At 44.6% G+C, this 27,908-nt stretch overlaps 1 protein-coding gene and 1 pseudogene across 1 annotated transcript; one reads left to right on the top strand and one right to left on the bottom strand.

Annotated features, from left to right (window-relative positions):
• The first annotated feature begins 1,020 nt into the window (after positions 1–1,020).
• TPH1 (tryptophan hydroxylase 1) lies at positions 1,021–24,219 on the top strand. Its single transcript, XM_075548415.1, has 10 exons — positions 1,021–1,137; positions 7,421–7,604; positions 10,271–10,371; positions 16,827–16,894; positions 17,035–17,231; positions 18,743–18,878; positions 19,790–19,916; positions 21,570–21,665; positions 22,421–22,554; positions 24,045–24,219. The coding sequence occupies exons 1-10, from the start codon at positions 1,021–1,023 to the stop codon at positions 24,217–24,219; spliced, it is 1,335 nt and encodes a 444-aa protein (XP_075404530.1).
• LOC142446664 (T-complex protein 1 subunit zeta pseudogene) lies at positions 13,155–14,627 on the bottom strand (annotated as a pseudogene).
• Positions 24,220–27,908: the final 3,689 nt, after the last annotated feature.

A 27,908-nucleotide genomic window follows, 5' to 3' on the forward strand; every position in this document is an offset into this window, starting at 1 on the left:
AATCAAAAAGTAGATGTGAACACAGCTTAGAGTAACCGTGTTTCGGTAAAGCGATCCTCTGGGGTGGAGGGGGTTTATCACCGGATGTGGACCCGTGTTCTGATTCTACTCGGTCATAGTCAGATAGGGATGTGCCTTCTCGCCATTTCATTCCACTGCTGTGCTTTCCGACACGACGGTTTCCCAAGGGCAGTGTGTTCTCTGGTGTTTCGTCTTCACCTTCCCCCTCAGTCCTGTCCTCTAGGTTAGGTAAGAAATTCAAGACCTTTCTGAAGCGCTGGCCCCTCTGCGCTGCTCAGGCTTCAGACAGCAGCCGTGGTTTTCAGAGACCTTGTTGGTTAGTGCTTTGTGCCACCTAGATCAGGTGAATTCTTTAACGCCGTTGGTCTCCCAACCTCCTCCTTGGTATTTCGTCCCGATGCCAGTGGCTGCACTGGGCATGGTACCTCTGAAGTCTGAGGGCTCCCGGCCTTTCTCGAGAAGAAAGTACAAGCCGCCACTGGCCTATCAGAGTGCTGATTTAAGAAGAAACTAGACCGGCTAGCAGTTGTCCTTTGAGTGGACAAGAGCTGGCTGATGTCGAGCTCCTAGAGAAATGAAAGGCCTTGCTCTTGCTCTCAAGGAGAGCTGTGCTTGGTTAAAGGAAAAGACATGTATGAAGAGAACAGCCGGGGAGCACTTCGGGCCTGGGATAAGCCAGTGCTAACGCTGGGTGTGGAGGAGTAGACCTTCCGGGCTACAGGAGCCGGCAAGCCTGCCTGAAGCCAGTTGTCTTGCATCGTGCCCTGAACACAAGCTTGGGTTAGAAGGAAGAGAAGAGAATGCTGCGTAGGTGTGTCTGATACATCTGGGTCCTATGCTGGGCAGCATTTTCTCTTACAAAGCCTATTGGCATCTCTGTGTTTTTTACAGGTGAGGAAACCGAGGGCAGAAGAAGTTAAGGATCAAATATAATCACAGCCGATTTAGCCCCGTGTCTTCGTTTTCACACTTAGATTTCGAGCAGCACGCCGATTCATCATGATCGAAGATAATAAGGACAGCAGAGACCATTCCCTGGAAAGGGGAAGAGCAACTCTCATTTTTTCCTTAAAGAATGAAGTTGGAGGACTTATAAAAGCCCTGAAAATCTTCCAGGTAAACCACTTTCTATCTTTCTGCATAGGACTCCTAATTCCAAGTCTCCAGAATTATCGTTAAACATATAAATTACTGTCAATCACTTAGAGGTGGGACAGAGCAGTTTGTTAAAAACTTAAAATACTGATTAATTTTTAAATGCAGGCAAAGGATGGAAACTATTAATAAAAGAGGAGCTGTAAAAGGCTAATGAAGTGAAGGAGGGGGCAGCGGGGAGGGAGGGGAGAAAAGAGGACTTGATGCAAAGGGTTTAAGTGGAGAGCAAATGCTTTGAAAATGATGAGGGCAAAGAATGTACAGATGTGCTTTATACAATTGATGTATGTATGGATTGTGATAAGAGTTGTATGAGCCCCTAATAAAATGATTTAAAAAGAAGGCTAATAAAGACATGGAGCAGAAAAGATTCACTTCATAGATTTCAAAGAAGCATTTCCTGACATCTGTGGTATTGTGTTTCATATTGTGAAGGAGCAGCAATTCTGCTGTCACCCATGCCCCCATCAGTGCACCTGGCAGTCACTCGCACTCTGACTCTGTACAAATCTACCTTAAGGAAACAGGGTCTGATCTGGCAGGGCACACTATCTGTGCACCCATCTATGGGTCTGCCGATCGGCCTCCCTATGTTCGACATGAACTTGTGTGCCATGGAAGATGGGAGTTCATCTTCGTTTTACTTTTCTGCTTTTTTTAAAAAGCTACTCAGACCATTATTTAGATCAAGAGGTAAGAAATCTGGAGGGTTTTTAAGGCAGTGGGCCTTCACTCTTGTTTTTATTTTTTTATTATTTTTTATTTTGGTTTTTGAAGAAACATTTTTCTGTATATTTGCATGGCTCATCTCAAGAAATGGAACCAGTAATCATATTCCATTAAGCCCCCTGTAAATGTGCTTCTGTTATTTTCCCCTCCTGCCTTCCCTCCTACCCTCTGTTATTCCCTGTCACCTAGGTGTTTTTCAGTACCTGCTATTCACCAGGTGAAGGAGCCCTGGTGGCACTGTGTGATGAGCAGTAGACAGTTAAACACAAGGCCGATGGTTTAAACCCACTAGTCTCTCCATGGGAGAAAGATGAGGCTATCTGCTCTGGTAAAGATTTATAGTGTCAGGGGGAAAATATATATATGAGTGAGAGAGAGATACTGTGCTTCGGAATGAGCACCATGGCATTGGTTCTTGTGTTCCAGATGAGGGCAGTGGTGCTCAGTGGTGAGTTCTCCCCTTCCCTGCAGGAGACCTGGGCTCAATCTTGGGCCAGAGCTTCTCAAGGTCAGATACTGCCCATGTTTGCATGTTGCTGTGATGCTGTGTTTCTAGATGACTAGCAAGAAGTACCTGGCAATCGACTTCTGAAATTGGGCCCTGAAAACCCTATGGATCATAATGAGGGATTCCTTTGTACATGGGGTTGCGACAAGTCCGGGTCTGGTTTGAAGGCAGCTAATGTCAACACGTGCCAGATGCCATGTTAGATCCTAACGATTTAGTGCTGAGCAAGGTAGACCTGGTCCCTGCCGTCATGGTGTACAGTCTAGTGGGGAAGACAGACCTTAAACAAATAATTATAGTATGTCAACAATTAAGGTGTAAAAGTAACCTGAGAGAGAAGTACTAGTGCTGTGACAACATTGAATTCAGGGACCTAATCCACCCTCAGAACTCAGGGAGACGACAGTGACTTGTGCTGAATTAGGGGGTGGGTTATATAGTTACTAATGTGGTATTGTGGTTAGGCTTTGGGCTCCAAGATGCAGACCCCCCTGACTCCATATCCTGTCTCTGTCACATTTTAATTGGGCAAATGTGGGCCCATTAATTCATCTTTTGTGCTTCAGTCTTACATCTTACCTACCACATACTGCTATTATGAGAATTAATAGAAGTTAGATCTGTGAAGTGCTTAGGAGAATAGACAATTGATAAATGCTAACAGTTTTTAAGAATCATATTTATGATCTCCATAGTAATGACGTACTAACATACGAGGGAGCTTCAAAAAGTTCACGGGAAAGTGGGATGAAAAGATCATGAGTGGGTCATATCCCTTTTTAAAGGTCATATTTTCAAATCATTAAGTTTTAAAAGAGATTATGTACTCAAGCGGTCTAGAAGAGTTTTTGAGGAAAAGCACCGTGTCCCTACTCACTACAACTTATCCTCGTCTCCACCCTGGGGTGCGATGGACTGCTTTTAAAGGGCCTTTCTCACAGTGGTCTTGTAACTCCCACCCATCAAGGGACTCTGAGAAATGATGCAGATGGAGCCCAAAAAGGGTCTGGCCCATTTCCCAATCTCCAACCCAAACCCCCAAACTCACTGCTGTAGAGTCAATGCCGACTCATAAGTGACCTGTATGACAGGGTAGAACTGCCCTTAGACAGCAAATTTCCAAGGTGGTCCCTGTTTCTGAAGGTAGAGAGCCCCTTCTTTCTCCCTTGGAGTGGCTGGTGGTTTTGAACTGCTGACCTTGCAGTTCACAGCCCAACTCCTAACCACTGTGCCACCAGAAGACTTATCATGAGCCATTCCGGAGGCAGGCAGGTGGTGCTTCGTTCTGTGGGGCATACAGATGCTTTGGGTCGGAACTGACTGGATGGCACCTACAAAATGACAGCAATGGGTGGAGCTGAAGAGTCGGTAACACTTGCCAGAGCAAGCAGAGGCCGACTGGTTCCAGGTGCCTGAGGATGAGAGGGTCGAGAGGCTAAGGACCAGAGAGATGCCAGCCTGTGTGCACTCCCGGCTGTGCTGTCCAAAGAGCTGTTCCCGATTCTGAATTGTAACCTGTTATTTCCCCAAAAAGGAGCCCTGGTGGTGCTGTTGGCCTCATAACAAGGTCAGCAGTTCAAACCCACCAGAGGGGGACGATCAGGCTGTTTCTGTAGATTTACAACCCCCGACACCCTTTATAAAATCATTATGAGTTGGTGTTGTGTTAATGAAAGTGTGATTTTAGTGGTTATGCTTTGGGCTGCTAACTGACTGCGAGGTCAGCGGTTCAAAACCATTAGCTGCTCCAAGAGAGTTTCTACTCCCATAAAGAGTTAGTCTCAGAAACCCACAGTGGCAGTTTTACCCTGCCTTCTATGTTGGGAACCAGTCAGAATTAACTCAATGGCAGTCAGTTTAAAAAAAAATCCTATAACCATGAGTATTATCTGTGGATTCTCTGTGGCATTGCAGCAAATGATCAACCCTAGCAGAGAAGGAGGGAGTACGAGAGGAGGACAGTGGGTGTCAGGACTGGCCAAAAGTTCAAAGGGGGGTGTCTGAGCTCAGCCTCACGGGCATCATGGGTTGCTGACGCTGATCATGGTTCCTGCTCTTTCCAACAGTGAGGTAGATGAGAAGGAGGAGTCTGATACCTTCGCCATACATTCTTATATGCTCCCTGGAGGCAACTTCTTCTTTCCTGGTGCTCTCAATTTTCTTTATTGTACTTTTATAAATTATTCTATTGGGGCCTCTTACAGTTCTTTTAGCAATCCATACATCAGTTGTATCAAACACATTTATACATAGGTTACCATTATCATTTTCAAAATATTTTCTTTCTCTTTGAGCCCTGGGTATCAGCTCCTCTTTCGCCCTCCTCGCACCCCCACTCCGACCCTCAGAAGCAACTTCTTTTAACCATTTATGTCATTTAGTTCTTGTAGTGGTGAATTTATGTATCTAAATATTGCTCCTGTTATCAACTTCACATACGATATCCAATTACTCTTTTTTTCTGAGTACTCATCCTCAACTCCACCTCCCTCCCTCTCCTCTTCTTTCCTTCACAACTTGATAATTATATTATTATTTTCAGTTATTCTATTAATTATCTTAAGGTCTTTAAATAACAGATATTTCTCCTTCGAGCAACTTTCTTTCTTTTTGTTTTTTTTTAACTTTTAATCAAATAATACACCATTCAAGCCAAACTGCCAAATTACCAAACTTACTGAAAAACATAACCCAATCCGGCTGTCCTCGGCCCCAGAGTTCTACCTTTCCAGGTTCCACTGAGTTTCTCTTGTGCTGTCGCCTACCTTAGGAGCAGGGTGGTGAGTGAATCATACCCGTTAGATTATACGCACACTGTCATCACCATCATCACTGACCCATGAGATCTCCTGTTTTAGTCATCTGTTTCATTTCGTCTCCATTTTCTGATTCCCCAAAGAAAATGGCTACAATGCACTTAAAATTCACATTCCATTTTTATGAATACTTGGGAGCATATGTAGAGTTTCTGGATGTACCGACATTCTTTTAAAAACTATGTCAAAACCCCACCCGTGTTACTGTGTGTACATCTCTCTCGTTCTCCTCCCTGCGGGTCAAATGCAGAGAGTCCGCGAACTCCCCGCTTTCCTGATCCTCGCCGGGGAGTGGAGACCCAGAGAAAGAATCCATTTTGTAACTCCTTTTGCTATTTTTCCCTAGCATTTGCCTCCATATTCCTAAATAGCATGTTTGTTCTGCTGCCCCCTTACCCCTCCTCTCATGACAGATAGTTTCCATTAGCGCCTTACAATGGGAGGAGAGATTTAGCTTTTTTCACACAACGAATCAATTTCCGGGCTCCTCATTCTCCCAAAGTAGCCCTGTTCCAGTTTGGGGTTATACTTCCATTCCTCACTTAGTGACCCGGCTAGATTCCAAAAACCACGTCATGTTGTGCAACTGGAGGATGACCTTGTCAGGTGACAAGGTGCAGGGTGAGTACATCATCACTTTCACGTTTTAGAACTCTAGCTGCCCAATTGCAGCTTCACTGTCTGCCAAATCACTAAGGATCATGATCCAGCCGAGGCGGCTCATATGCTTAACCATCGCCGCCGGCGCTGCTCACCCCTCACCCTTTGCCGTGTGTCACCGACAGATGTGTGTCATTAATGCGCAAAGTAGTGGACAATAGTTTTTCCCCACTATTTTTAGAAATGTGAAATGTCAACTAATGAGATCGCTGATAACTGAGGAGGAGGTGTAAATAATCTTAAAGTTCACCTGGAAACAAACTAGTCGGAAATTAGAATAAACCAGGAGTAACGAGGGAAGCATCTCCTTTCAGCGAGTTTAAAGAACCAAAGGCACAGAGAGGTGGGCAGTTTGCCCCAAAGCACATATAGTTAATAAGGGCGGGAATTTGAACTCAGGCGTCTCACCTCCACAGTCTGTGCTCTTCAACACGGGCTGGGGTCTTGTAAAAGGAACGAGGGCTGCAGTGGTGGGTCATGCGCGCTTCTTTGAGCGAGGTTTGCGTCATCTCAGTAACGAAGACGTCAAAGACAACACGCCTACCGCCTCACTTAGCTGCAGTCTCGTGGCCGGCATCTCACTTTGAGTCCAGAGGCGAACACCCTGCACATCTCCTCCGGGGTTAGTGTGGGCACTTGCCTGGGTTAGTGTGGGCACTCGCCTGGGTTAGTGTGGGCACTCGCCTGGGTTAGTGTGGGCACTCACCATGTGCGTCTGGCAGCAGCAAATGCGTGGCCTGACTGTAAGGGTCCTTGCTGTGTGTCAGCGGGGCGAGGCTGTGGTTCTTGGGTTCTTGGCAGTTGCAGTCGCCCTTCATTGGGCTCACGTGGGCACCTCCATTTCCCATAATGCCACTTTTCTCACGACCATCTCTGGTCGTTGGAACCTGACTGTGCAGATCAGTGAGGAACACACGTCTTTTCACTTGAATGCCAATCAGTTCTGACAATTGGAGCACCTCTGGTGGGCACTTTTTTATTGATTTCTGGAATGTGATGCATTTTCCAAATGTTTTTGGATAGTACCTAATATTTATAGGGAGTTGTTTTTGCTGTTGGCTGCACAAAAAAGTCTTTTTTTCCTCTCGGCTATTATAAAATCCTCAAACTCCCTGCCATCTAGTCAATGCTGACTCACAGCGACCCCCTGGGGGTTTCTGCGACTGTCACTGTTGACGGGAGTAGAAAGCCCGGTCTCTCTCCCTGGGAGCTGCTGGTGGTTTTGAACTACTGACCATGCGGACCGCAGCCAGCATGCAATCACTCCACCCCCAGGGCCCCTACATGACACGTATGAACTTGCTTGAGAAGTGATACTGTATTTCTGGGGAGGGTTGGTTTACAGAGCTGTCGCGTTCACATTCAGTAATCGCCACACAAGTTGTTGAACGGCATTGCTTATGTTCTTCATGGAGTGGGAACATCGTCTGTTTCTATTCTGCTTTGACTCCACGGTGAACTTGATGTCGAGTGGCATGGAGCCAGTCCTGAGAAACATGATTGTATGCAGTCTTCCCTCCCGCTTACACAGGAGAAGCATGTGAACCTGTTACACATCGAGTCTCGAACATCAAAGAGAAGAAACTCAGAATTCGAGATTTTTGTGGACTGTGATATCAACAGAGAACAACTGAATGATATCTTTCATCTATTGAAGTCTCACACTAGTGTCCTTTCTGTGAATCCATCAGATGAGTTGACGGTGAAGGAAGATGGTAAGTTGAAAAACTGAAAATACTTCTCATAAGTTTAGGAACCTAAAATTATTTTTAAAGGACTAAGTACTTAATATGTGTCCAATAATATGTTTGTGTTGAAGGTCTGAAAGAAAATAAAATTAAAATACTCTCTTACTTGAAGTCTGGCTGGGAAGGGACCACAGAATACAATTGTTCAAAACACTGAAGAAAAATTATAAAGCAACACAAGTTGCAAGAGGAATGTGGGAGAAACAAATTCAAAATCATTATCAATCATTATTTCTCCACTCCCCAATCATCATTTCTTCATTTTACAAAATATCCATTTAAAATTCCTAATCACTTAATAAACACTTGCTGAACATATGGTTAGTGGCATCTAGCAGATATTAAATGACTATTTGAATGTGTTGAGAATGTTGACAGGTGCTGACAACCGCAGTGTGAGCATTCGTCTCTGTCCTTTACCAAGAGCAAAGGAAAAGCAATAAAGTCTCTTAACTTTTCAGACACTCAGGGAGCAAAGGCATCTGCTAAGCTCTTCCATTTGTAAACAAAAATTTTGTAGTTGGGGATGCAAAGCAAGTGGATAATGCAGTCACATTTTATATATGGTACTGAATTAAAAATAATCCCGTCAAATGATATTACAATATTTAGACTGATACTCATCTGCCATGCAATCATATGGCTGAATCATTATTAAAATATTGATATATGCAAAGTAGTAATAATTTATGAATTATGAAGGGTTCATGAGGTAGGGGGGGGTGGGGAGGGAGGGAGAAAATGAGCAGCCAAGATTAAGGGTTCAAGCAGAAGGCAATGTTTTGAGAATGATGATGGCAACAAATGTACATATGTGTTTGACACAATGGATGGATGGATGGATGGATTGTGATAAGAATTGTACGAGCCCCCAATAAAATGATTAAAAAATATTGATATATGTCTAGTCCAGCTGACAGATAGTTGTTTCCTCAAGTTCCGTGAATGACTGTCCCCTACCGATGTGCCAGGTCTCTATTCTTCTATGCCCTCTGGCCCACAGAAGTACCTGAAGGGCTAACACCTGTAGGGAAGAGCCTGGGACAGCCTTGTGTCTATTTTGAGTGATGGATGTGCCTGTTGTACTTGTTGTTGAGTCTCTGAATACCATTCTAATGTAAATTAGAAAGAATAGTAGACTGGATATGATGATTAAGTTCTAATCCTCTCTCTTCCATTAGAAATAAGTAACTGTGAGCCAGTTATTCTATCTCTTTGGGCTTTGGATAACCCATGCATAAAATGAGGCATTTGGTAAAATGGTTCATTTGATGTGTAGGGTGCACCAACTTATCAGATATTTCCTCTAAGAAATGGGGATACAAAAATGTAGTCCTCCTAGTTTACAGTCTTGCAAGTCAGAGAGATATATAAGTAGATATATTGTATTAAAAGACAGTAAACACCTTTAGAAAGATAGGAACCTAGTGTCTTTGGAACTCAGAGCACAGAGAATTAGCTCACCTATAGAGGGTAAGGGAGGGCCCTGTTGGCACTGTGGGTTAGGCATTGGGTTGCTAGCCAAAGATGATCAGTTCAAACTCACCAGCTGCTCTGCAGGAGAAAGACGAGGCTCACTGCTCCCCTAAGACTTGTAGTCTCAGAAACGCCATGCAGGGTTGCTGTGTCAGAATCAACTCCAAACACTGGGCAGAGGCTCGGGGAAAGCGTCATCAAATAAGGAGGTCTTGCTGATTTGGGTCTTCAAGAATGAGAAGAATCTGCTTAGAAAACAGCAAAGGGAAATGAGGTAGGGATGAGTTTTCCAAGTCGAAGAACTGGGGGAAATGAAACCATATCAAACAAACAAAACCAATCCAAACTTGTTGCCATTGACTTGACTCTGAGTAGGCAGGGTCGCTGTGAGTCGGCATTGACTTGACGGCACTGAGTGTTTTGAGTGAGATATAGATAGTAAGTCAATACGGTAGGTGATACAGGGTAGAATTGCTCTATATGGTCTTCTTAACTATCATCTCTATGGGCACAGATAGCCAGGCCTTTTCTCCATGGCACTGATGAGTGAGTTTGAGCCGCCAGCTTTGAGGTTAATAGTGGAGTGCAGACTGTTTGTGCCAACAGCAGATGCAAACCCACCAGTCTCGTGAGGACTTAGATGCCCGAGGAGTCGTGAGAGGGCCAAGGTGACTGAGACACAAAGGATCTCTAAGAGCCTTTGCACCAATGAAAATAAACTAGCATTCAAAGTTCTTGTTAAATTTGCACCTTGGCCTTTAAATAGGATTGTACATGTTTATTTCACCTGGTAGAGTAAATATATATGTAGTGGTGGGGTGAGGGCAGCTTTTGTTCTGGTACTGAAATACATTTTCCCAACACTTTGAAAATCTCATCAAAGGACATGTCTCTCTTTTTCTTTTTAAAAAATCATTTTATTGGGGGCTCGTACAACTCTTATCACAGTCCATGCCTGCATCCATGTGCCAAGTACATTTGCACATCTGCTGCCATCATCATTTGCAAACATTCTCTTTCCACTGGAGCCCCCGGAATCAGCTCCTCATTTCCCCCCCTCCTCCCCCACCCCGTGTCTATCTTTCTTAGCCTCTTATTTCTTAATGCATTATTTAAGATTATCTCTTAAATGTTGAGTGCCTTTTTTCTTTTTGCAGGTATGGAAATGGTGCCTTGGTTTCCAAAGAGGATTTCTGACCTGGACCATTGTGCCAACAAAGTTCTGATGTATGGATCTGAACTAGATGCAGACCATCCTGTAAATATGTCTAATACATCTCTTTATGAAAAAATTTAAAGCAAAACTAAACATCAAGGGCCACTTATTCCTGAGTAAATACTTATTCTGGAGGAAAGGGAGTCTGACCTTTCTCCTGGTTTTCCGAACCACCAGTAGACTTTCATTTTGGTGGAATTGAGCATAGATGATTGACTCAATGGGCACTGGTTGCCAGAAGAGCATCTTGTTTTGTTCCTTGGCTTTAAGGCATCTGCCCCATGCCTGGCAGTGCTCTTATTCTAACCAAGAGTTGTACTAACACAAGGACAGTGTCTACTGTCAACTTTTATTAAAAGGAAATAAATAGTAACTCTAAACTTACTGCCATCGAGTCAATTACAACTCAGTACGACCCTACAGGACAGAGAAGAAGTGCTCTTGTGGGTTTCTGAGACTGAAACTCTTTCCAGGGGTTGAAAGCCTTGTCTTTCTCCCAAGGAGTGGCTGGTGGTTTTGAACTGCTGACCTTGTGGTTAGCAACCCAACACATAACTACTACATCACCAGGGATGACTCCTAAATATATAATAGCATGTTAATATTAACTTGATAATAATGATAACATATGATTACCAATACTATGTTATTAGAAAGAAGAGGAAGTATAGGAAGGAGAAAGTGACTTATTACCCTTGCTGTCCCACCCATGTAATTGGTTTATTAGCTGATTCCTTGAACTATTGTCTGGGATACAGTATGAGCATATTTTAGTCAGAAAATTATTAAGTCCAGAGCATTTGGATGGCTTACAGAGCTTTAGAGCCTGTGAGGGCAGGAGAGAGGAGGGTACGGTTGTGGAGTCTCACCGAGTAAGGCTTCATTCTAGATTTTAACTACTGCTTAGCTGCTGCGTGAATGCGACCTTCTACTGCCAATCCATCCATTTATTCTACACGACATTATTGAGTAACTATTGGAATGAATAAATGACTGTTCTTGCCTCAAGCCTCTAACAGTCTGATGAAAAGATACAGCACACATAGATAAGTAAACACACACACATAAAATATGAGAAGTAAGGTAAGTGAAACATGCGCAAGACAGTGGTCACTTTCAGGGAAAGAGATCAGAGGAAGGCAGTAGTTCGTTCAGCTGGGCCTTTCAGGATGTTGGAAGGTAAGCAATAGGGAAGAAGGATAATCCAGGAGGGATTTCTGTGAACTAAGGTTTAGGGGCAGGAAAACCTGGGGCATGCTTATGGAAAACCAAACCAAATGAAAGCAATCATCCAGTCAGTTCTGGGACTGTGAGACAGTCATGGGAAGGTGTGGAAATCAGTGATCTACCAATCCACAATGATTTCCCCTGTCTAAGTATTTCTTAAAGTTGCTCCTTACTCATCCTTGCTATCTCATCTCTTAAGGACAATCTTGCCACCTCCTCCTACTCTCAGAGTCACTGTTAGATACATTAGTGCTGAAGAGTCCTCTCGGACTCATAGCGAGTCTCTGTGGACAGAACGGAATGTTGCTTGTTTCCCACACCATCCTCACAAGAGCGGGCGTTTCAGCCACCGTTGCAATGTGTCCATCGTGTCAATCCATCTCATCAAGGGCCTTCCTCTTTTTTACTGACCAAGCCTGCTGTCCTTCTCCAGGATTGGTCTCTCCTGAAGACATGTCCAGAGTAAGGGAGACATTAACATGATCTAAAATCCTAATATGACCATTTCCCGCCTCTGTCTAAAGGCCACCACTAATTTCCCTCCTAGGTAAATACCCAAGAGCGCTGACACCGTATGTCCACCCCAAAACTTGTACACAGACATTCATAACAACATTATTCACGACAGCCAAAAAGCAGAAATAACTCAGATGTTCAGGAACTGACAGATACATAAATTGTGGTCTAGCTTCACAATGGAATATTACTTGACCATAAGAAGAAATGAAGCATTGACACATGCTAAAACATGGATGAATCTTGAATGTTATGACAAATGAAAGAAGCTAGATGCTATTGTATGATATATTTTGGCATATTTTATGTGAAACACCCAAAGTAGCAAGTCCATACAAACAGAAAGTAGATTGCTGGCTGCTTGAAGCTGGGGGAGTCCCTGCGTGATACGAAGAGTCAATGCCCTTGGTTCTCAACCGAAAGGTTGAAGGTTCAAGTCCATTCAGAGGTTCCTCAGAAAAAAAGTGATCTATTTCAAAAACATGTCGCCATTAAAGTTTTAAGGAGCTCAGTTCTACCTGACATGCATGGGGTCATCATGAATCAGAAGCCCTCGATGGTATCAGGAGGGGCTGTGGTATCAGGAGGGGCTGGTGTTTTGTGGAGGAAGAATGGAAATGCTGTGGTGGCGGTGGCCGCACAGCGCTGGGAAGATGTGAAAATCTATGAAATTATACATTTTAAGGGCTGCACTTTATGGGATGTGAACGATATCTCAATAAAACTGTTTGTTTTTAACTTTTGAGGGCCTATTTATTAACAAGGTAGATCACATGCATGTCTAACAAGTACTGCGGGCCAAAGGAAAACCTCCCCTTCCTTCCGTGGGGGAAAGAACTTGCTCTGTGTGCTCCATTCAGTGCCGTTTAAGGGATACTGTAATTTAATGTACGAATTTCCCAAATTTAAGTGACCATGATCTCCTGTTACAGTATGGGAACAGAAAAGCCCTTTGAGACTCATTTTCAGCCCAGACAAATATCCCATTGCTGTGTTCTTAGGACCACTCTATAGAATCTTCCAGGACTCTGACCATCCAAGGCAGGCGTTTTGGAGATGCCGTCGCAGTTCGACGTGGCAGCTCACATGATCTCATCCACCAGGAGAATGTTGGTGGCCATCACAGTGCAGGAGTGTAGAAGCTGTTTCTTGACGCAATCGTTTTCCCATCTGCCTGCTCCAGAGGCTACCAGAAGCTCACCTGTGTTCAAGTCCACACCAACAAGCTGACCAGACTCTGAATGCGCCATTCAAACTTTTGCTTGCAGTTCCTGAAGGTCAAAACCGGCATTCTGAGCCAGAACCTGGCTCATCAGCAAATGCTTGGACTCCACGCTGGGCCCTGCCCTTGCTGCTGGCCTTCTGCTCCATCAGAGCCTCTGCCATGGCCACTTCCACTGTACCAGCCCCAGGGACCTAGCAGCCACCATGTAAGGCATTTCTGATGGCCCGCTAGCCATCTCAGATGGATTTGTTATCTGAGTGAGGGTGTGCTTGTTTGGTCCTTTGATCAGGAGCGTGACTGAACGCGGGTTATCATGCTTCTCCACGAAGGTGAATTTCTCTTCTCCCAAGGTGCACGCACAGACAGGCCTGCGGGTCCCAGGCAGTCCGGCTTCATGTTGTCTAAGGAATTTAGAGTTACCCCACCACAGGTGAGCGTCAACCTCTGCACGTTTCTCCGCTTGGCTCTGCGCAGGCCCACGATGCCTTCCTTTGGCCGGGTGCCTAAGGCAAAGGGGTCAATTCCCTTGTGGTGAAGGACGACAAACCCATTCCTGGAATCCCTGCAGACTCTTTCTTCAGCTCTGGTATTTTCTTTACTTGGTCTTCAATGAATTTCCTTCTTGGCTTTTACACGTTTCTCTCCTCTGCACACTTGTAGAAAAAAGAGAAACACTTCTGTCTCCTCGTTTCCAAGGACACATTGCAGGTGAGGATGACCGTGTCGCCCACTCTTCTTCATGTCAGGATGCCAGGCCCCGTATCCGTCTCTGATTCTTGTCTCATCTCCATCACTTCAACCATGAAACGTTCATTGGACTCCACTGGCTTCTGAATGGCCAGAAAGGAGTCCGCTGCAGGACGTCAACAAGCTCCGTGTGGACTTGGGTGTGCAGCAAGGTCCTGGCCACGTCCATCTGTGTCTTTCTCTGTTGACTCTGATTTTCTCCAGAAATTGAAGAGCCTTTTCCATGGCCTCTACAAAGCTTTCGGTGATAATTTGGGGAGGCCAGCTTCTAGAACGCAGAGGCTGGCCTGCTTCAGCAGCTCCCCGATGACCAGGATGCTGAAAGTAGAGCCTTTTCCTGTTATGCCATCCTGGGCTGTGGCGACTTTTGCTACCAGGAGGCTGTTGGGTGTTGAGTGTGCATTTTATGGAGCAGGGTGTTGCCATCTTTGATCAGCGTGACCAAGCATCTCCAGGGTGCCCTTGGGGCCCAGGTTGGTCCTCAGCACATCCTGCAGCCCCGGGCTACCCTGATGTGGACCGCCAGCACCACCTTGGCTCAGGCCACCTCGACCTTCGGGTTCAGGGTCTTCACAGCTGACATGGAGGGGCCGGATGAGGTGAAGGAACTGGGGTTTTGTTTTTTGTTTTTTTAAGTCACCAATGGCTTCTCTTTACTCAAAATTTAAAATCTAAGCTTTAATTATCAGAGTCTCTGGGGCACTGTGAGAGAAACAGTCTACTGGGAACCACAAAGTCACCAGCTGCTGCTCCAGGGAAAGCAGAAGCTCCCTGGGCCCGCAAAGATTCAGTCTTGGGACTCTTCTGGAGGGTCGCTATGAGTTGGAACTGACTCGACGGCACTGAGTTGGAGCCACTAGTTCTGAGAAGAGCCCTGGTGACACAGAGGGCCGTAACCAACAGGTGGGTGGTTGAAACCCCCAGCGGCTCTCAGGAGGAATCTGAAACTGTCCTCTGGAGAGATGCCAGCCTCGGGAACGCTAGGGAGCAGCTCGCCTCCAGCCTCCAGGGCCACGATTAGTCGAGATCAACCCAGTGGCAGTGACGTTTGTTTTGTTCCACACATTTTCTAGGTGGTCCACCTCACTCTCCACGCTCCAGAGACTTGTGCTTCTGCGTCTGCTGGCACCGTGCAAGGCATCTCACCTCGCTGCTCTTGTTTGGGCTGCCCCCTCCCCTGTGGGCCCCAGGCCTTCCTCTCCTTTGAGCTCAGGAATTCTTTGGGAAGCCTTTCTGTGCCAGCTCTCCACACACACTCGATGGTGAATTTCTTTTGGGGGTTCCCGAGGTGTTTGGGCATATTGCCCACAAACACATACCCGTGACCTTAGCATTGCCAGTTGATGTCAAGCCCTAGAGAGTCGCCGTTGCATCGCGCTCATCGATGTTTCTCCAGCGTCTGGCACAAGGTGAGGTGTCTAACGAGTGCTGCCGTTGCGTCGATCCACACTCACTCTTGTTGGGTGCCATCCAGTCGGTTCTGACCCCAGCGAGCCTACACGCGACAGAACCAAGCCCTGCCCCTTCCTGCTGCGCCCCGCAGGTGTTCTTCCGCTGCAGCCCGTCGTCCTCGTCGCAGCCACGGTGTCAGTCCATCCCACCGAGGGCCTTCCCTCCTTTTGCTCCCCTCTGCTTTGCCAAGCACGATGTCCTTTTCCAGGGCCTGTCTCTCCGAACAACAAATCCAAAGTATGTAAGGCGGAGGCTCACCCTCCTTGCCTCCAAGGAGCACAGCAGATCGCCTGGTCCTTTCTGCAGTCCGTGATACGCGCAACATTTCTCCTCTAGCACCACAATTCAAAAGCTTCGATTCTTCTCTGGTCTTCCTTCCTCCACGTTCATCTTTCACACGCACGTGTGTGCTTTTTACAGCAACCTTATGAGACAGAGTGGAACCGTCCCATAGGGTTTCCTAAGCAGATCGTCCGTGTTTTCTCCTATAGGGCTGCTCTCATTGCCGTCGAGTCAGTGACGCTCATGGTGACCCTGTAGGTCAGAGAAGAACGGTCCCTCTGGGGCTCTGAGACTGTAAATGTGTATGGGAGTAGAAACCTCTTCATTCTCCCGCTGTGCATCACCCACTACACCACCAGGGCTCCCTATAGAGCTGTTCGGTGGGCTAGAACCACCCACCTTTCAATGAAAACAGTCAGCACTTAACCATTGGATCTCCAGGGCTTCATAGATAAGGGTTTCTTTGTCCATATCAACAGGAAGTGTCTTGTTCTCCCGTCAGGGATCTTTAACATCCTCCTCCTGCATCCAGGTTGTCCGGCTTCCTCTTGGCTTGGCCTTTTAATCTAGTTTTTAAAAATCTAATATTTTTTCTATTATTTTCTCAAATACTTTTCATAGGTGTACATTTCCATAGTTGCTCACTTGTGTCTTCTATTACCATTATTGACATGTGCAATGATTAAAAAGCACAGATATATTAGCATCATTAGAAATTTTGTGCAAATGACTATGTGTGCACATTATGATAAAAATCTAAGGCTAGATCCAGTTAAGGCACACGTTCACTGATGACTCAGGAACATGTAACGGAGAGTGAGGTTGCTGAATGATTAGGAAAATGCTGTGTATTTACCTGGTGGTGGTTTCTTATTCTTCTCACTATTTATCTTCTCGGCCTCTAGGTGCCTTCAGAATAGAAATGATTATAAGGCTCCAAACAGAGTTTGCGCACAGTGACAATTAGACCAAGTGGAAATGTTCCTGAAATAAGATTTTCAAAGCTTCTTTACTATGGATGTTTACATTCTTTATCTTTAATTTTCAGGGCTTCAAAGACAATGTCTACCGCGAAAGACGAAAGTATTTTGCAGACTTGGCTATGAATTATAAACAGTAAGTATATTCTAGAGATAATTTGTCCAACTTTCAGATAATAGACAAATCGAATGAATTGTATCAACTTAATAAATGGAACGTCAAGGTAGTGTTCCTAGAGACTGAAGGATTACTCAAAATCACTCTTATTTCTTCAGTGGGGATCCAATTCCTAAGGTGGAATTCACTGAAGAGGAGATTAAGACCTGGGGAGCCGTGTTCCAAGAACTCAACAAGCTGTACCCCACCCATGCTTGCAGAGAGCACCTCAAAAACTTGCCTTTGCTTTCTAAGTATTGTGGATATCGGGAAGATAACATCCCTCAATTGGAAGATGTCTCCAACTTTTTAAAAGGTAATCAGAGAATTAACTGTTGTCAGGGGGTGCTGAACTCTCCTTTGATCACGACAGAATTTTAATAGAACCCACTAACGGGGAGGTCTTGGACATGTTTGCATGTGGTGATGAAAATCTGCCCTTGAGTATTAGATCCGGTATGGGGCACCCTATTTGAGATGGGACCATGATAATTGGGCTCAGGTGTAGGGGGAAGGGAACAGAATTATAAGGGGATTTGCAAACATGCCATACAAGTGAAACCTGAAGAACTGGGGGCATTGTAGCTTTAAGTAGGAGCCCCGGTGGTGCAGCTGCTGATCAAAAGGTGGACGACTCAAAGCCAGCAGCAACCACTGTAAATGCCTCCTTAAAGACTGACCACCTTGGAAACCCTGAGGGGCAGTTCCAGCCCCCCTTATAGGGTGAGTGAGTTGGAATTAACTCCATGGTAGAGGGTTGGGCTTGGTGTTTTGGAGGGCTTTATTTAAATATTTGAGAGTTGACCTTATGTAACAGAGGGATTATCATGTTGCCCCAAAGTAAAGCTCTGTTACATTGACACTTCAAGTTTGGGGCCAAACTGGAGAAGACCTTGCCAAAAGAGCCATTTTAAAATAAGGAGACTTGGATTGCCGTTCTCTTTATCACTTACTTTGGCTTTTCCAACGTCACTGAGTCTGAGCCTCAGGTTCATCATTGTCGCAGAGAGGAAAATTACTCTTATTCATGTAAACGTAGAGAAGGTGTGCTGTGTTCTCACCGTTGTACCAGCAGGCCTCCTTGTCCTGGAAGCCAGAAGGCTAGCTCAGGGTGTTGGCCGTAGCCAATGCTTCTGAGGGCTTTGGGAGAAAGGCTTTCCAGCCTCTATCGTAGTTTCTGCTGGCTGCTGGCGATCGTTGGTGTTCCTTCTCTGCTTACAGATGCATCTGCTTCCACAACCACAAGGCATCTGTCTCCTCCGTGTGTCCCTCCCTACTGTAAGACACCTTGGAGGGGAGGGCAGTAGTATGGAGGGGAGTAGTACATCACCTAGGCTGACATTAACCTAGCTGAGAACATCTGCAAAGAAAAACAAGGTCACATTCACTGGGACACTGGTTAGAACTTCATCCTACCTTTGAAGGGACACCACTTAATCTATACTACTATGTAAAAGGCTCAACTTACTGCTTGACCCATGGCAAGTGCTGATCAAGTAGCAGTTCTTAGTACACGCATAAGAACCCTGTGTCTAAAGAGATTGGCTGCTAACTGAAAGGTCAGCAGTTCAAACACACCAGTGGCTCTGAGGGAGAAAGAGGTGGGAAGGTTTACAGGTGTGGAAACCCTGTGGGGCAGTTCGGGTCTGCCCTGTAAGATTGCTGTGTCTGCATCGACTCGGCGGCACTGGGGTGGTGGCTGGAGAAGGTGCGTTAGACTTTTTAGTCCCACACCTTCCCCAAAGTGGCACCTGGCAGAGTTAAAGAGCTGCAGTTGTTGGCTATTTGCTCTGATGGTTCCCCTCCATGTTCTCTTTTTCTGCGCAGAGCGCACAGGGTTTTCCATCCGGCCTGTGGCGGGCTACCTGTCGCCAAGAGACTTCCTGTCGGGTTTAGCCTTTCGCGTTTTCCACTGCACTCAGTACGTGAGACACAGCTCCAACCCCTTCTACACCCCAGAGCCGTGAGTATTTAATTTTGCTTCTGCTTCTGCTGCTCATTCCTCAGCTAGTCTCTGACGCTCATGGTGCCCACCCGGCGGGGTTCTTGTGAGGAGTCAGCGAGTCAGCACACGGATAGCCTTGAAAGCAGCGCTCGACACCTGTCATGTATGCTCTGCATTCCTAAGCCATGCGGGCCCCTGTGTGCCAGGGTAGAGCCAGGTTCCCTACGTCTTCAAGGGCTCACGTTTCAGAACTCAGGGTGCCTTTGGGTTGACTTGAACTATCATCCTTTACTGAGCAACCAAGCACGCTGACAACCATTTAGGCCAGCCAGGGTTGTTGTCATCAACCGTTAGGCAGCAGGTGTTGCTCTAGGCGTAGAGATGTGCCTGTGACAAAGTTCCTGCCTTCACGGAGCTGAAGTCTATTGGGGGATACACGCTTGTCAATCGACAAGTAAATACACATGCGGGTAAGTCAGAAAGCATTGGCACAGACCCACAGAAACCTTTATTAAGCTAAACTATCACAACGTGAAGCTTTTTTTTTGGGGGGGGGGTTGTGGAAATCTTCTCCATTAGGTCTGTATACTTCTAAAGGTGGCGTTTCCGTGCCTCTAAGCCCTGCTTGCAGTATTCTGTGTTCTTCGATTTACACCGTGTCAAACTGTGTTCCCTTTATATGTTCATATGAGATCTCGGGCTGGCTGAGAGACAGTTGGATGTTGTGTACCTGAGCGCCAGAGGGCTTGAACCACAATTTCTTTACTTGGTTAGCATCATTTAGGAGCCATTCCCAAAGCAATACCACCTAATCCGTTTGAATAAAAAAGTAAAATCAGATGCTGAATTAAAAAAATTTGTGATTGAATGATCGATTAGCCAGGCATGTTCAGCATCACTGTTTGACATACTTGTACCTCTTTTTTTAGAGATACTTGCCATGAACTCTTAGGTCATGTTCCACTTTTGGCTGAACCTAGTTTTGCTCAGTTCTCCCAAGAAATCGGCTTGGCATCGCTCGGCGCTTCAGAGGAGGCTGTTCAAAAACTGGCAACGGTACATGTCTGGGAATGTCTGCGTAGATCAGTAGTTCACAACCGGGGCAGATGTGGGGGCCTGGGTGCAGTTGAAAACTACATATGCAAGATGACCACTGAAATGTGTCTCTTTCTAATACTTGAAGTACTTTTTTAAAAGGATGATCTATAACTTGAAGCTTTATCAAAAAGAGAGGCCAACTTTAAAAAAAAGGTAGAGGTAACTAGAGGATAACAATGTGAATCATTGTGTCCCTCTTGTTTTCCAATAAAAATGAGGGAGCCGCTGAAAACAAGCTTCGTTTTTGTTGTTCACCGAGTGCAGACTCTTATTCTAATCCCACAAAGAGGAGTGGGGCCTACTTTCTGCCCCCAGGAGTGTCCACACCCTTCAGGGACAGCTTTGTGAGAAGGAGACAGAGAGAAGGCCAGGCTCTGGGCAATGGGAGGGACCACCAGGTGAAGGGTCCATGGGAGAGGGGATGTGGGGCCACGTTTTTACCATGCCAAGGGAAGCAGGCAGAACATCCGGAGGGAGACACACAGGGAGTGGGTGTATTAAGGGGAGCTCAGAAGCTGGGGTGGAGGGGAGGCAATATGCTTAAGGTCAGGTGGTTTGGAGCAGTGTTTTTCAAATGGTGCTTTGGGTCCCTGGCATCCCTGACGCTCTCACAGGGCATCCAAAAGGTTGAAAACCACGACAGGCAAAAGGTCCAATCTAAGTACAAGGTAAACTAAAACCCAGGTACTGTGGAGCTGATTCTAACTCATATCATCGCCACACCGTAAGACAGAGCAGAACCGCCCCCAAGGCTTCAGTCTTTATGGAAGCAGGCTGCCACAGCTTTCTTCTGACGACTGGCTGGTGGGTGCCAACCGCTGACCAGTCAGTTAGCAGCCGAGTGCTTAACCACTGCCCACGGGGAGTTTGATGTAGCAGAACTCACTGATACCCTGTATCCATGATTCCCCATCGCAATGGAACTTTAAGAAGCTATCACTTCTTATGTTTTGATGTTGTGTCAAAGAAGAAGCTCTATCATAATCTGAAAAGGCTATGAAAGTATTCTTCCTTTTTCCAACTACCTATCTGTATGAGCTGGAATTTTCTTGACGCTTAGCCCAAACAATTTATTACAACAGGTTAGACATAGAAGCAGATATGAAAACCCAGCTGTCTTCTACTGAGCCAGATGTTAAAGAGACTGTATTAAAAAACAGTGCTTCTTTTTCTTTCGTTTTATTTTGGAAAGCATCGCTCACTCTCATTAAAATGTTATCTATACTCCATATTGGGTTCCTTGCCAGCACTCTTAACATTTATTGGCAAACAGAGCTTTTCTCAGTTTTCATTTGTAACTATAACTATAGCAAGAGATCGTCCACTTAAGCAAAGGCTCTTTGGCGCCCCCAGTCATCTTTTTTTTTAATTAAAGAAAAAAAAATTTTTTTTTTTGCCCTCAGTCGTCTTGAAGAGGCCGAAAGAGCTCTGGGAACAGAAGTTTGGGAACCACTGTGTTCAAATGAAGTCAGATTATGGAGGGGCTCTTTTAAGCCAGCTTGGGGATCTTGGACTTTATTTTGGGGTCCTTGGGGCCAGGGCTAAGAGTTGTGGCTAACTTTAAATGGAGTCATTCAGACGGTGACGGGGATACTGATGTTCTGTTTGCAGTGTTACTTCTTCACTGTGGAGTTCGGTCTGTGTAACCAAGATGGGCAGCTCAGAGTCTATGGCGCCGGCTTGCTTTCTTCTGTCAGTGAACTCAAAGTAAGAGCCAACAATCTTTGCACGTTGCCCGAGTCACACATACTCGACAGCACCTAGAATACTTCCTGGACATGATGAGAGTTCCCGATGGAAAACACACAGGCTAGAAGTAACCATTTTCCTAAGAGGCATTTTCTCTATTTCCCCAGCGTCCCCATTTTACACCTGCACACACATCTTTTAGAATGGAGAAGTGTTGACGTCGTTCTGCTGTGTCCTTGCCAACTGCTGGCACATGACGGACAACTTCTAGAATTTTTAGAGCGCTGCTTTTATCTAGCCAGTGAATGAGTTAACTTAGGGTTGTTGACAGACAGATGTGTGTGAAATACTGTCCAATATCCTGGCTTGCCCTTCAGGAGCCAGCCAATTCCTGGTAGCTAATAGTCCCACGTACCTGAAGCAGGGTGGAAAGTAGGGCTCACTGTGCAGAAATCAACAGTGTGCTCTGGAGGACGGTGGCACGGAAAGTCTTGGTTTTTTCCTAGAGGGAAAAACGTGTTAACAAAGTCGTGGTGCTGTTCTTGTGCACTTATGGACAACCGCCAGCCAATGGGCTCACTGTTGTTGCTTGAACATTGACACTAATGTTAAACTAATGTTCCACAGTGGCAGAGCAGGGCCCTTCCATTGGTAACACATTCGGGGTTAATTTCATTGAATCCCAACCGTGTTGATTCTAATAGTTGTGGGTATGCGATATGCTTGATGAAATTCGATGGTGTGCTTTGACTTACTGATTCTTTGTCTTCCAGCATGCACTTTCTGGACAGGCCAGAGTGAAGCCCTTTGACCCCAAGATTACCTGCAAACAGGAATGCCTCATCACAACTTTCCAGGATGTCTACTTCGTATCAGACAGCTTTGAAGATGCCAAGGCAAAGATGAGGTAAAGCATACCTTTCTCATGCCTTCATTTTCCTCTCCAAAAGACTGGTCCAGAGATGGCAGCAAGGCCCCTCTCTGCCCTCAGAAGATCTTCCTTTCACAGCAGGCAGCAGATGGCTGTAGAATGTTATGCGGTCATTGCAAATGTCAGTCGGGCACAGATCCCTAAGAAACGTGTTTTCTCACCCTTCTTCCCCTTTGACAGTGTACAGTCCAACAGGGAAAGTAAGTATAAAAATTATTAGCAATTTGTTGTTACAAATTGACAGAAACACAATGAGAGCCTCAGAGAGACTCAATGAAACATTGTTCCTGGCTTTATTCAGAATCAATTCATCCCAACCGAGTGCACTGGGGGAAAACGTAATGACGTTTGGAAAGGACTGGAAAGCTGTATGAGAGTTGCATGTATTTAAGGTTTAGGCTAAGGGACAGCATGGAGAAAGCTAAGGATATAGGGAGATCAGGGTATATGTGTGAAGAAATCAGAGCTATGCTTTCGCAATTCCTGAGCTAAGTATGTGGTTAAGAAAGGAGGCTATTGGAGGAAGAGAGACTATGTAGGAAATGCTTCTAGTATTTTATGTGAGAAATAAATGTCTGAACTAAGATAGAGGTAGTAGGAAAAGAGAGGACTATAGAACCGAATCAACAAAGCCTGAAAGGGATCATGAGGTAACACTGTGAAGGTGGGAACAGATACGGGCTGAAGATAGACTCTTTATCTTACAGGGACTTACTGTTAACCGTGAGCATTCGAGCCTGCCTAGAAGCAAATAACAATTCAGCAAGCTGTCCCCTAGCATCTAGGACACCTCTGTGCAAATTATAAAAAGCCATCCCCTTTAGGTAAAGTGTTTTGCCAGCTGGATTTCAGTCCCAGTGATGCACAAATTGTCTTCAGCTGTACAGATGTCCCCGCGGTCCTCCACCTGACAGTCGTGAGAGATGCCAAAGGAGAGGTTCAAATGTTGATCTAATATGAGAACCCATAGATAGATCTGGAAGAAAGGGTACTACTAGATCATTTGAGAGGAGGTGAAAGGAAAACATTCTAAGTGGAAAGAAATACACAGATACAAGAAGCAGGAGGCTTCCTGACTGTGTGTGTGTGTGTATGTGTGTGTGTGTGTGTGTGGTGTAGTCATGTAAACCACAATGGAACGGTCTGTTACTATGTAGTCACATATGGCCATAGTCTCTGTAGTCTAGTTAAGAGATGTATAGAGCAGTAAATCACTAGAGGCTACCCATATGGTATTTCTCTCGTAATGAAGAGGTAGATGGATCCATGCTATATTTTTTACCCATGCGGGATTCCAGGGGCTTCTGCACATGAAGTATGAGACAGTAGACTAGGTTGGATGCATTTACATCTAATGAAGAATTAATTGTCTTTTGCACAGTGTGTGGAATGTGGTGGCTGTTGTTTGTGTGGGTTTCATCATTTTCTCTAGAAGTTGATTGTATCTTCTTTGTTGTCTTAAACAGAGAGTTTACCAAAACAATCAAGCGTCCATTTGGAGTGAAGTTCAACCCATACACACGGAGTATCCAGATCTTGAAAGATGTAAAGGGTATAACCAGTGCTATGGATGACCTGCGGCACGACCTGGACGTTGTCAGCGACTCCCTTGCTAACATCAGCAGGCAGTCAAGTATCTGACAGTCACCTCTCCTGGCCCAGAAGGCATTGAGCATCATTTCAGAGGCCTGGGGGCCAACTCTGGATTTTCCTGAACAACTGATAGTGGAGGGGACAAAGGACACAGCAGTTTCTAGCCAGACCATATTCTGCCATCTCCTCTTTTAATGCATCACTAGTGTAGGGACATTTACACTTAGATACTTTATCCAATCACTCCTCCCCGGTCCCTCCCTCTCCCTGCTTGATAGTTTTTTTGAGATTGAATTCACATATCATAGATTTCACAGGTCACATTTTTATAGAGGATTTATTTGACCTAATAGAGCTAGTCCCAGTCTGATAATGTTTCCCCATTGTTTCTGCAGTAAAATTAATTTTTTGATCAGTTGGAAAACTTCAATGGGTATTCAGGAATTGACTGGTACTGGTTCCTGAGATCTCGTTTCTAAATATTTATGCCTGAATGTATACCAAGATCTCTCACATTCTATGCCTCAAGCTTTTGCTTTTGACACCTTTCTTTCTCTGGCATTTCCCATGGGAATGTCATCAACACTCATGACTTCAGTTCTTATTCCAGTGACTTCATATTTGCATTTAAACCCTCCCATATTTTTTGAAAAAGTGCTTCTTAATTCCAACTACTTGCAGGACACTTGCAGCCAAGTGGCCCACAGATTAGGGCCATGCTCGACAGTTTCCTGTGGCGCCATTCACCTGGGAGAAGGTGGGGCTGCACAATACGCAGCCCTGCCAGATCGCTTACGCTCAGCAGGCCCAAAGGGAACACAGAATCACTGTGTTATTATATTTCATGAGCTTCCTTTCCCAGTAATCTCATTTCTGCTAATGATAATGTATGTTCAGGGTTATATTTTTGGTCAGTTTCCAACTTTAGTCAGCTACTTAAAAAAAACAATGTCCTTACTTTTTTCCCACATGACTAGTCATATTGTATACTACTTAACATTTCAACAAACCACAAGTTCTCGTAATGCTTTTTCGATCTCAAAAGAAATCAGAAAAACCTTTTATGAAATAAGATTTTATTTTTTGTTATCCTAGGAAATAGAACCGTGAAGAATAACTCATATTATTTTAGATTTTATATTACTTAGCATTTTAGTAGTGGATCAGCTGTTAAGTATATATTTGTTAGTAAATAGATCTAAATTAGTGGATCAAAAATCATACAATGTAATTATTTGCATGCTTACAGTCCATTCAGTTGCAAGGAAATATTAAAAGTAAATCATAACAGAGCTGGATCTTAGCAAATTGAGCATGCTGCATCTGGTTATTTTCATGCAACTTAAACCATCGTGAAGCATAATAGTTACTAAATATTAAGGTGAGGATACTTAAAATTGCTCTATGACTAAAGCACATGAAAATAAATGTTGAAAGTACAACCCTTATGATTCACAACTTCAGAATAACTGAAATGGTTAATGATTGATTTTAATTCTTCTGAACTCAGGCTTGAGAGTATTTGGTCCTGAGTCTTAAGTGATTTCATGCATTTAAAATATGTCTTGACATCCTCTGGGAATGTGGTGATAGCTACTCCAGTAGAGAAATGAAACTGAATTAACATCTTGGCTCAAGATTGTTAATCCGTGAGTGTTAACTCCAAGACACCGAGGACGTTTTCAAGAAAGCTTCCCTAGCTGGTCCTCAGAATGCCTACCTTCCTGGAGCTTTTGTCATTTGGACTTACGCAAATAGAAGCAGCACACCAAAATGGACAGAATTATTGTTAATTTGAAAGTTTGTTCTCAAAGCAAGCAAACAAAAGAGTTACCTAAAGAACATATATTAGCATTCATGTCTGCATTTTTAAGAACAGTCTTAAAACGCTGAGGTTGATTTCAGTCGTTTTTGTTTCACTACACTATGTATATATATAATATTGGTTTGCAAGTTTGCTCTTCAACTGGATAATAAATGTATGCACAATTAACTTTTTTCAAAAGTATTTATTTTGTGAATCCTGCCACATTAAAAACTGATTTAAATTTATTTGAGCAGTTATTTCCATTTAAGAAGCCTATCACCTCCTTATGCCTTTTAAAAATCCAATAGATTTTAGTCATAATAGAAGCCAAATAGCCCTTGGGGTCCAGAAAGTCACCTTTTGGAGTTCTTGGTAGAGTCTGAATCTCAGGCTCCTTAGCTCTCAAGAGAGATGTCTAGTTCACCGAGTCACTGGGGAAAATTAAATAATGTCCAGAGAAGATTTGTGAGAAGAACTCCCCAGACATCACTTTTACTGCTATCCCAGTATTCTGTTGGGTGGCTATGCTGCCACTCAATCAATTTATTTTTAAAATTTCAGGTGATTTCTAAGTCTTTCCTATTAAGTCTAATCCCAGAGTGAATATTTTGTAAGTTGTTTCAGTGCACTTCGAACCTAACTAAATCAACTCCAAGCTTGCAGCCACCAGTGCATTCCAAACTCCCAGTGAGCATACTTGTAGGACGGAGTAGAGATGCTCCTTATGGTTTCCAGAACTGTACATCCTCACAGGGGCTTATTACCAAATCATTCTCTGATAGAGCAGCTTAAACAAACAAACAAACAAACAAACAAACAAAACCCTTGCTGCCAACATATTGATTCTATTTCGATTCACAGTGACCCTAAAGGACAGGATAGAATTGTCCCTGTGGGTGTTTGAGGTTATAAATCTTAATGGGACCAAATAGCCTCATCTTTCTCCCTAGGATCAGCTGGTGTGTGTCCCGAGGATTGGCTGGAGGTTTGAACTGCGGACCTGTAGTTACACTGTATGTGTGACCTATGTACAGCTACGAGTTTGAAATTGCCAATCTTTTGTTAACAGCTTAATGTGCCGCCTGCCTGGGCTTTCTTCGCATACAGTTCTGATGTGTGTGTGTGTGTGTGTGTGTGTGTTAAATGACCAGAAGTGGAAGTACTTGATCAAAGTATATGTATCTATGTACAAATACATACATATGTAAGTAAAACCTAACCTTGAAGACCCTCAGTGAGTTGGATTGACACAGCAGCTACAAAAAGGGATTTAAAGAGAACCAGGATGGTGAAGACGGTAAGGGCTCCCTCTTCAGTGTTTCATTCTGTTGTACAGAATAGGATTGCTATTACTTAGAACCAACTTGATGACCCCCTAACCACCACCAACACACCCACCACCACCACCCCCAGGAGGATAAATGGAAAAGTATGCTACTTATATCATTTTATTCCCAATCAAATGTGCATAAACATGTCTCCATGATTCGCGAATAGCTTCAGACAACTTCACTCAGTAATACGCCTGTCAGAGTCTTGTTAGGATGACTAAAAGTGCCATGAAACAAATAAACAAGTTTGAGCTCAGGGCTAATATCAATTTTTAAAAAAAGTCCAGTGGACATTTTCCCAAATCACTGAAGCTTTGCAGCAAATTTATGGGAATGCTGTCCCTCACGAAACAAGAGTTTCTAGATGCTCAAGCATTTTCACGAAGGTTGGGAAGACCTAAAAGAGGACTTGAGGCAGAGAGGTCAGCTCAGGATGTCATGGTGCCTTTTTTCCCAAGGGGGGCCTGCGAGGGGGGTTGATCCATAAGGATAATCTTGATACTCTCTTGAAGGACACAGGCAATAACGGGCGTATTAGGAAGTTTTTGTGTTTTTCTCCCCTTTTTAAAATGGAAACTGTATTGGCGAGAAAGAGGCCA

The sequence above is a fragment of the Tenrec ecaudatus genome, chromosome 4, assembly GCF_050624435.1.
Source record: "Tenrec ecaudatus isolate mTenEca1 chromosome 4, mTenEca1.hap1, whole genome shotgun sequence".
NCBI classification, from domain to species: domain Eukaryota; kingdom Metazoa; phylum Chordata; class Mammalia; order Afrosoricida; family Tenrecidae; genus Tenrec; species Tenrec ecaudatus.